The sequence below is a fragment of the Triticum urartu genome, chromosome 7A, assembly GCF_056163025.1.
Source record: "Triticum urartu cultivar PI428250 chromosome 7A, HENAU_Tu73, whole genome shotgun sequence".
In the NCBI taxonomy this organism is placed as follows: Eukaryota; Viridiplantae; Streptophyta; class Magnoliopsida; order Poales; family Poaceae; genus Triticum; species Triticum urartu.
Window position 1 is genome coordinate 584,406,296 of NC_141879.1, and position 10,960 is coordinate 584,417,255.

Genomic DNA, 10,960 nt, shown 5'->3' on the forward strand with positions numbered 1-10,960 from the left:
GTCGAAGGAGTCCGGCGGGGAGGCGTGGAGACAGGGCAGAGCGGCGGAAGAGCTCGGATCGGGATCTCCCTCTCCCGATCTGGAGCTCGGGGAGCAGGGGCGGCGCGGTGCGGGCCTCAGAGCCCAGATCGGGGCCCGGGCGGGCCTGGAGCGGGCCTGGCGGCGCGGGGCGATGTGGGACGCGAGGAGGCGACGTGGCGGCTTCCCGTTGGCTGCGGGCGTCCTGCGTGGTGGCGGCTGGCCACCAGGATGGCGCCAAGTGGCAGGGACGAGGTGGCCAGCGGTGGAAATAGAGGAGAGGAGGGGGGAGGCGGCTGGCTGATGATTGGGGGCGCGGATTTCGAGGAGGAGGAGGGAGAAGGCCCAAAATGGCATGGAGGGGGTCTATATAAGGTAAGGGGGCTAGGGTTAGGGGGTTTGAGGCCGTTTCGGAGCCGTTCGATCTCGATCGGACGACCCGGAGCGGAGAGGGTTAGATAGGTGGGCTAGCAAGTGGGTTGCGAAAAAAAGGTTGGGCTGAGATGAGAGGAGAGGAGTGCAGCCCGGCAACTGTTTCCGGAGACCGAAAACGTCCGACGTTAGACCGACTATAATGTCGCTATAGTTATCCGTTGGGCTATCAAACGAACTCCGAATGCGATGAAACTTAGCAGGCGGCCTACCTACAACATAACAACACCACATGCCAACTTTCAACCCATTCCGAGAACATTTTCCGGCCACTTATGAAATAATATTTTGGACGTGCCGCGGGCGCGTGCAAGTGTGTCTGGGCTCAGAACGGACAACGGAAGGAACTGGGAAACCCGGACGGATGCAAGTTTTGAAAACATGATAATGCAATGCACATGATGACATGACAAGATGCAACACGCAAGCAAAAGACATGGCAACGACGGCGAATAACTGGACGACAACTGGCACATCGGTCTCGGGATGCGATGAAACTTGGCAGGCGGCCTACCTACAACATAACAACACCACATGCCAACTTTCAATCCATTCCGAGAACATTTTCCGGTCACTTATGAAATAATATTTCGGACGTGCCGCGGGCGCGTGCAAGTGTGTCTGGGCTCAGAACGGACAACGGAAGGAACTGGGAAACCCGGACGGATGCAAGTTTTGAAAACATGATAATGCAATGCACATGATGACATGACAAGATGCAACACGCAAGCGAAACACATGGCAACAACGGCGAATAACTGGACGACAACTGGCACATCGGTCTTGGGATGTTACACGCGGTCTCTCTCTCTCTCCCTCTTTTGTCTCACACAAGAACACACACTAAAGGAAGACTCAACACATACGCGCGCATATACCAAAAACAGCACAGAATATTTGCCCAGAGGCACTCTTACTTGGCAGCCACAAACACTACATTGTTTTCCCGGCCCTCACGGCCTCTCATTTCATTAACGCAATGCAATGTATTTATAGAAAGGACCTGGCACTCACACACGCAGTATCCTAGCCTGCACACTCGGCCACTTATCCCACTAAGCCATGCACTGAGCTAACCATCTATTTGCATGCACCTATTCTATCTCCTTGATTCGCTCCAACGTCCAGACTACTCAGACAACCACCTGACCAAGCAAACTACATGCGTGCACACTATAACAAACTAGTACACTATTCCATTCCGCCGGCCTGACTCCAGTGTGCCTTGCCGCTTCACGTGACCGTGCCACATCCCCCAACACCGCGGCTTCACACTGCAATCGACATCTCACCATGCTTGCTGCATCACACAGCAGCCCGGCATCTCGTCTTCTCTACACACTCAACAGAAGCTTCCACGACTAGCTACTCCCTAAACCGTCTAAGTTACATGTAGACCCAAAGCTAAAACATGCAGATACGTCGAATCAAGATTAAAGCTAACACACCTCAGCGTCGAACTTGTGGCATGGTACAGGGTGGCTGGCGGAGCTCGCACACGGCGCGACGGGCGCGTCCCTGGCGCACTGCAGGTGGGGCTCCACCGTCAAGAGCTTCATTTTTTGGGCACCCGGCGTGATGCTCCCGTTCGTCCTCGACGAGCTCCTCGCCACGCGCACCATGGCGGAGAAGGGGGTCAATGCGGAGGTGGCGAGGGACGAGGTTGAAATGTGGCTTCTCTACATGCGCGAGTGGCCATGGTGCAGCTACCACTAGCGCAGGATGGACGGTTTCGAGCTCGGCAACGTTGCCATGGGTGTGAGAGAAGGCAGACAAGGTGCTCAAGGAAATGCATTTTGTTGTATGAGAGAGAAGAGGGGGGAAGGAGAGAGAAAACCAATACCTAAAAAAATGTGAAAACCAATGACATGTCAGCAGTTTTTGCCACATTTCTGGTTTTGGACGAAATGTATCTGGTTTTGAGGCATGAGCTAAATGTTGACCAAAAATAGGTGAAGGACTAGATGTCGGCCTCTTGTAAATTTAAGGGACCAAAAACATACTTTTCTGTTTCTGTAAGGACGTGAACGTGGCTAAACCTCGGCAAAGTGTGTGTGGATGGGGGTCTTGGAGTGGAGGAGGAGGTGGTGCTGGAGGTTGGGGAGGTGGGGGTCACGGAACCGAGGGGGGGGGGGGGGGGGGAGGGGCAAAGGTACATGAAGAGGCACATAGAAACAATGACCATGGTACAGGTCGATGAATTGATCGTAGTGGATGCAACGGTGAAATGATGAGAAGTGGTGGCAATAGAAATATTACCAGTAGCTACAGAGAGTTCAAATAGTAGTGGCGGTGGTGGCAATGTGCAAGGCTAGCAGAGGGTAACGGTGGCGGTGGTGCTAGCGACATTTGTGGTAGCCTAGTTGGTGCTGGAAGCAGATGTAGCACCAGTTATCGTGTCATACGTCAGCACAAAGTTATTGTATAATGTTGACTTAGCACAAAGCCACATGGTGATTCAAATAAGGCATAAGCTTCGTTAGACACAAAAATTATATGACAAGTCGTGAATATTCCAGATTTATATCGGATTGGCTTAAATGCCTAGAAAGAATGCTATAATTATTGTGAGTACATATGTCTGCTTATATGATTGACATTTCGTTGATATGGCTATCATTTGGTTATTTACTTTGAATATATCTATATATCTGTGGCCTCTAAGTGCATGGAATCAATTGCTCTTTTTTTCTTGCGAGGAAAGCTCTGGCAAGTACATGTAGCAGTGCTCAGATGATTAGCTTCCTTGAGGCAGAACCAACCCGTCAGGGTTCAAGTTCTAGACTTGCATTGGTGATTGCATTTTTCCGAATCTATTTCAGACCTTCCAACGATGTGCGTTGTGTGGGAGGAGACATTCCCGTCTACTACGAAGGCATCTGTAGCGATTTCATCAATTTTAAGATGATGTGCCGACTCATTTTCTCAGAAGTGCTCATAGGGATAGAGTATGTGTGTGCCCGTGCATTCATAAGGGTGAGCATATGTGTGTATGTATGAGCATCTATGTCTGTACTATGTTAAAAAAAGTACGCATAATTTTGACACGCAAATATTTACAACTATAGAAAAGCTGCTCTACCTAGCTTAACCAGACATCTAAAGAAAAAGGTCGGTCCATATCTTCTAGATGGAATTAATTATTGCCTTGGAATGTATGCTGATAGTAATTACGTTTCAGTTACCATGAATCACTGGTGGTCATCTAGTAACTTTGGCCAATCCTGAATATATGGAACCACATTTAATTCACATATAGGAAAAATTGGTAGACCTTAATTCACACAACATGCATGACCAATCGGTTTAATTGCGTACATATCTTTGTAAATAATTAATTTCAGTTCATCTATGCATTATGAGATAATTTAAATATGTTACTGATATTTTTGATAATAACTTGGTTACAATTGAACATCCTTTGAATAAGCATCCATCTTTAGAACATATTAAACTTGAAAATTAATATGGTAATGTATAGCTAAAATAAGCATATCCTGTTAATAAGATTCATGTGGCTCTTGAGAGAAACCATTCTTTTATCGCATTTTTGGCTCGGCCGACTACTATGAGCATTCCATGTGTTAATTTCAGAAATATTGTGCTTTAATGATGCATTTATGAAGCACCTCCTTATCCTATCAACTAACATTTAAAAGTTTCTGGATTAGCACGCTGCATCTTAATTGTCTTGAGTCTCTTGGCTGATCCTCCACTATAAATCTATCCACCCTTATTGCTTTCAACTCACCAAAACAAAGCAACTCTCCTTTGCCGCTTTATCCCTTTGTTGGAAATGGCTCGCAAGAAGGTGGCCCTCCGGTACATCCTCGATAAAAAGTCCAGATGCAGTACTTCAAAGAAGCGGCGTGAGGGCCTACGGAAGAAGGCGGAGGAGTTGGCCATCATGTGCAACGCCAAGGCATGTGTGCTAGTATATGGCGAGGGCGAGGCGGTACCACAAGTGTTCCCATCCCCCGCTGAGGCGGTGCCTGTCCTGAACCGGTATATGAATATGCCGGAGGGCAACTTCAAGAAGACGGTGAATCATGCAAGCTTTCTCAATCAACATTTTGGCAAGCTCCAGGCCAAGGGCCACAAGCTCCAAGACGTCTGTGAAGACAATGAGACCAGAATCCTCCTGCACAAGGTCATGCTCAGAAGCAACCTCTCGAGCCTTGATGGCCTCAACATCGAGGATCTCACCAATGTTGGCCGAAAGCTAGAGGTGATCCTCCAGAGCATGGGGGAAAGCATCACAAAAATTAGCGGCCAACCACCTGTCTTCCAGTCCCAGGAGCCATACGTCACCAACACCATGGGCATGGGGTCTCCAGCAATGTATCACGCACCACCGCCAGCTCCATACGTCACCAACTACATGCATGTGGAGTCTCCGTCGACTTATCAGGCACCACCAGCTCCATACATCACTCACAACATGGACATGGGGTCTTCGATGATGTATCCGACAGCATCACCAGCTCCCTATGTCACTAGTGGCATGGACATGGGGCCTTCCACAATGTTTAAGGCTCTGCCACAGCAACAAGAGGATTCACTTGACATGATGAGGTATGGAGGAGACCTCAACGCCCTGGTCTATAGTGGCTACAATTCTAGTGGTTGTAATGACACCAGCACAAGCACTGTCTTCCCTAGCGGTGATATTGACCCGAAGAGGTCGTTTGAGGTGGGGTTCGGTTGGCAGTTCGGTGGCGCTGATCCTGAAGCGTCTTCTTCAAGTCCTTTCCTCCCAATGTAAGCAAGGAGAGGATACATGTAATCCCATTAATAATAAGAGACATGTAATCTTGGTTGTGCTCTTTGAGCACAAGCATATTTCATTTAGTCATTGCAATCGTTATTATGGATCTCTTCGATGGTTTGTTTGTTTGATCTCCGTGATTTAGCCGGTTCCAACTTCTATGTTGCACCTACTCTTTGCGTAAACATGCATGCTTTTTCCGGCATACCTTTTTTATGATAGTTTTTGTTGACCCTTGACGTCGCATCAAGTGATACAACCATGAAGAGTTCACTCCTGGTTTCTGCATAGCTAGATGCGCACAACCTATAGAAATCTAGCACAGTTCTAGGAAAGTGAAAACACATGACATTGTTTGACACAAAAATAAGAAAAACTTCAAGAAATGGAGGACCGATCCGATGACTACACCTTCATCCATGTTAGGTAAAGAACTCCTTAAAAATCCCCTCTTCTATTATGACATGACTAAGCGGAGCTATATCAAAAACACGTAGGTATTGGACGCTAAGTGGGGGGAATTCCCAACCACGAGTCCTCCCAAAACCTAACACGTGCGTAATCCTTGACAGTGATAGTTTCGGACTAGAGAATAAGTCGTCTTCGCTTCACAAAAACAACCAAAAAGTGGGAGTCCTCAGGTTTCCTCTAGACCTAGGACAGAATCTTTGAGCCCATCTATATAGTACTAAATATATCATGACATACCTCATCCTTGGTAAGAAGCTTGAATAACTATTTATGGATAATACATATTTGGGGATTTTTCTCCATGCCAATCTCGAAGGCCTAATACCTTTGAAAATGAAATTAATGAGCTCCTTCGAAATGTTCCAATATATTATAACAAATATTCTTATTTACTAAATGACACTTTAGCGCATTACCGAAGCAATCCGTGAGGCATTCGGAGACCACTGGAAAGGCGTATCCGAGAAGAAATGCTAAAGGGGCAATGGAAAATGAGGTTCTCAATGGTATCTTCAACAACATTACATGGTATGTAAGCATAGTTGTTAGTGACATTAAATTTTCTCTGCTTTTGCGTATTTAGCGTATTAAGCCTATCATAAAGAAGCAACCATAGAAATACTTTTAACTCCATTTTGGCACTTCAAAGAAATACATAACGTAAATAATCATATTAGAAAGCACAGAGTTGGTAATGAGATGTCCTCCTCCATAGGGAAAATGCACCCCTTTCGAATTATTGAGACACTTTATATTCGTTCCTCTATGTGTTTCCACTCCTACTGGTCTCTCATAGGTAGACACATTTCTATTATATGCAACAAATTCCTATTTGTACTTGACCTTTAAAATTTTACATTTGACACTTTCTCTTCTTATGGTATATAAGTAAATGGATGTGCAAAAGAGGCTAGAAGAGGGGTAGAATTGCTTCAATGTTCAAGGACTAGCACGATGATAATAGGATGGCAAATGGAGTGAGACGATACCCACGATAATGGGATAAGGTGAATGAGTACAAAAGCCATACAAGATATGAGTCATGGCTAGAGCTATAGATAACAAGGAGTCAAGGTGTATATACTTTGAGTTTACCAAGTGGTTCTATGTTTTCAGTTTGCCTAAATGATAAGAAGATATGTGTTTTTAGGTGGCATCCAATTCTAAACATGTAATCCTTCCATGTTTTCGAAACTGCAAATGGGCATGCCTAAAGCATGGAGAAGGTAAGTGTGGTGGTTCACATGTTTTTTTTGGGGGGGGAGGGGGGTTCATGACAATAATGAGAGTGGATAAATGAAGTTACAGTGTCATTCAGAATGATTTCAAAATTCAAGTCAAGTGGCAATTTAAGGACATACATCAAGGCTAGATTTATGTGACAGAAACAGAAGAAAAGTATGATTTTTTAATGTTGATTCACTGCTAAAGGCAAGGGAATAGAAAAAAAATCGAGCATAGGAATTGCACTCCATAAGTGTCGTTCAATTTCTAGAATGATGTATCGGTAATGTGGTACATGTTACTTATAACTGGCCTTTATTTAATGTTTAACATGCTACATTCCATGTCTGAATATTGAAACGGCAAGAACATGATGAGGGGAGCGGGGCATGTTTCATATGTTAACGAGCGTTACAATATTGAGAGGAATTACTGTGCAAAGATCTAGGTAACTAATAAATAAATGATATGCAATAACATGTTAGCGGTAAGGGGACAAGTCAATACATCTAGTCAATCTGACCTACAGCCGGATGGACGAAAAATCGGATGGCAGATGAAAGTATGTACTTCTTTTGTAAAATATGATTATGGATCAAACCAAGAATATCACCTCCCTTTATTATTATGTACAGATAGTATTGATCTTGTAAATTGATAGTTATGCTTGGATGATAGGTATTTATCTTGTGAAATGCTAGTTGTGCTTCGACGATAGTGGTACTCATCTTGTAATTTGCTACTGGTATTATTGGTTGTGTGCATCCTAGCTATGCAAATACTGGGTGTGTGCTCATTGTACTTGTATCCCCTTGATGCTTCATTTTGAGCCAATAAAATCCACCTTTGTCAAAAAATGCTAGTGGTATTGATCTTGGAAATTCATAATTGATAGGTGCTACTTCTTGAGCTTCAGTTGTTTTTTCCCTTGAAGAGGAAAGGGTGATGCAGCAAAGTAGAGATAAGTATTTCCCTCAGTTAGAGAACCAAGGTATCAATCCAGTAGGAGACAACACACAAATCACCTAATACCTACACAAACAATCGAACACTTGCACCCAACGCGATAAAGGGGTTGTTAATCCCTTCACGGTCACTTGCAAAAGTGAGATCTGACAGAGATAGATAAAACTAAACAAAAGATAAAGTAAATATTTTTAGGTTTTTTGGTTTATAGATCGGGAAGTAAAAGATTGAAAAATAGTAGATCGGAAACTTATATGATGGAAAATAGACCCCGGGGGCATAGGTTTCACTAGAGGGTTCTCTCAAGATAGCAAATAATACGATGGGTGAACAAATTACTGTCGAGCAATTGATAGAAAAGTGCAAAGTTATGACGATATCTAAGGCAGTGATTATGAAATATAGGCATCACGTCTGTGTCAAGTAGACCGAATCCTGCATGCATCTACTACTATTACTCCACACATCGACCGACTCCTGCGTGCATCTAGAGTATTGCTACCTCTTGAGCATGCGTCGGTTTTCATTTGAAAACTTCACAACACAAAACTGAACAGAAAATCTCGTGAGCTCCGTTAGTATAAGAAAATAAACCACCACTTTAAGGTACTGTAATTAACTCATTATTTATTTATATTGGTGTTAAACCTACTGTGTTCCAACTTCTCTATGGTTCATACACCCCGATACTAGCCATAGATGCATCAAAATAAGCAACCAACACGCGAAAAACAAAATCTGTCAAAAGCAGAATAGTCTGTAGCAATCTGGATGTTTCGAATACTTCTATAACTCCAAAAATTCTGAAAAATTAGGATGACCTGGAAAATTTGTATACTAATCTACTGCAGTTGGAATTGGTATTTGATGACCCACAAGTATAGGGTATCTATTGTAATCCTTTCGATAAGTAAGAGTGTCGAACCCAACGAGGAGCAGAAGGAAATGATAAGTGGTTTCCAGCAAGATATTCTCTGCAAGTACTAAAATAAGTGGTAACATATAGTTTTTTCATAGGATAATTTGTAACGAGCAACAAGTAACAAAAGTAAATAAAGTGCAGCAAGGTGGCCCAATCCTTTTTGGAGCAAAGGACAAGCCTGGACAAACTCTTATATAAAGAAAAGCTCTCCAGAGGACACATGGGAATATCGTCAAGCTAGTTTTCATCACGCTCATATGATTGGCGTTCGGTACTTTGATAATTTGGTATGTGGGTGGACCGGTCCTTGGGTACTGTGCTTACTTGGACAAGCATCCAACTTATGATTAACCTCTATTGTAAGCATCCGCAACTACAACATAAGTATTAAGGTAAACCTAACCATAACATGAAACATATGGATCCACATCGGCCCCTTACGAAGCAACGCATAAACTAGGGTTTAAGCTTCTGTCACTCTAGCAACCCATCATCTACTTATTACTTCCCAATGCCTTCCTCTAGGCCCAAATAATGGTGAAGTGTCATGTAGTCGACGTTCACATGACTCCACTAGAGGGATGACAACATACATCTCATCAAAATATCGAACGAATACCAAATTCACATGACTACTAATAGCAAGACTTCTCCCATGTCCCCAGGAACAAACGTAACTACTCACCAAGCATAAACATGTTCATAATCAGAGGGGTATTAATATGCATATAGGATCTGAACATATGATCTTCCACCAAATAAACCAACTAGCATCAACTACAAGGAGTAATTAACAGTACTAGCAACCTACTAGTACCAATCCCGGAATTGGAGACAAGAATTGGATACAAGAGATGAACTAGGGTTTTGAGAGGAGATGGTGCTGATGAAGATGTTGATGGAGATTGCCCTCTCCCGATGAGAGGAGCGTTGGTGATGACGATGGCGATGATTTCCCCCTCCGGGAGGGAAGTTTCCCCGGCAAAACAGCTCCGCCAGAGCCCTAGATTGGTTCCTCCTCATGGCGGCGGAGTTTCGTCCGAGAAGATGGCTTATGATTTTTTCCCATCGAAAGACTTCATATAGCAGAAGATGGCCACCGGAGGGCCACCAGGGGGCCCACGAGGTAGGGGGCGCGCCCAGGGGGGTAGGGCGCGCCCCCACCCTCATGGGTAGGGTGTGGCCCCCCTGGTGAATTTCTTCCGCTGAGTATTTTTTATATATTCTGAAAACGTCTTCCGTGAAGTTTTAGGACTTTTGGAGCTGTGCAGAATAGGTCTCTAATATTTGCTCCTTTTCCAGACCAGAATCCCAGCTGCCGGCATTCTCCCTCTTTATGTAAACCTTGTAAAATAAGAGAGAATATGCATAAGTATTGTGACATAATGTGTAATAACAGCCCATAATGCAATAAGTATCGATATAAAAGCATGATGCAAAATGGACGTATCAACTCCCCCAAGCTTAGACCTCGCTTGTCCTCAAGCGAAAGCCGAAATCAAAAAATATGTCCACATGTTTAGAGATAGAGGTGTCGATAAAAAAATAAAATACGGACATGAGGGCATCATGATCATTCTTAGAACAGCAACTTATATAATTCTTGTCATATGATTTCTTATGCTAGAGTAATAATTCAATCACAATTTCAAGTATGAGTCGTAAACTTCATTGAAAACTAACAAACTATAATCTCAGTCATTGGAGCAATTGCAATTTATCATAACATAGGAAAGAGTCAATATATGAGAGCTTTTCAGCAAGTCCAGATACTCAACTATCATATAGTCCTTCACAATTGCTGACACTCACGCAATACTTATGGGTATGGAGTTTTAATCGGACACAGAGAAAGATAGGGGCTTATAGTTTTGCCTCCCAATGTTTTACCTCAAGGGTAATGTCAACAATAATAGTCCATGAAAACTCACATCCAATTAGTCATATATACCAGGATCTTTCCAACATACTGTGCTTGCCAAAGGATAAAACGTAAAAAGGAAGGGTGAAGATCACCATGACTCTTATGCAAGGTAGGAGATAAAAGTAAAAGATAGGCCCTTCGCAGAGGGAAGCAGAGGTTGTCATGCGCTTTTATGGTTGGATGCACAAAAAATCTTAATGCGAAAGAACGTCACTTTATATTGCCACTTGTGATA

At 43.6% G+C, this 10,960-nt stretch overlaps 1 protein-coding gene across 1 annotated transcript; it reads left to right on the forward strand.

Moving 5' to 3' along the window:
* The first annotated feature begins 4,246 nt into the window (after nucleotides 1–4,246).
* Nucleotides 4,247–7,614, forward strand: LOC125525073 (uncharacterized). The gene is made up of 4 exons (XM_048690083.2): nucleotides 4,247–5,211; nucleotides 6,098–6,221; nucleotides 6,840–6,915; nucleotides 7,592–7,614. Exons 1-4 carry the CDS (start codon nucleotides 4,247–4,249, stop codon nucleotides 7,612–7,614), a joined length of 1,188 nt encoding a protein of 395 aa, XP_048546040.2.
* The last annotated feature ends 3,346 nt before the right edge of the window (nucleotides 7,615–10,960 follow it).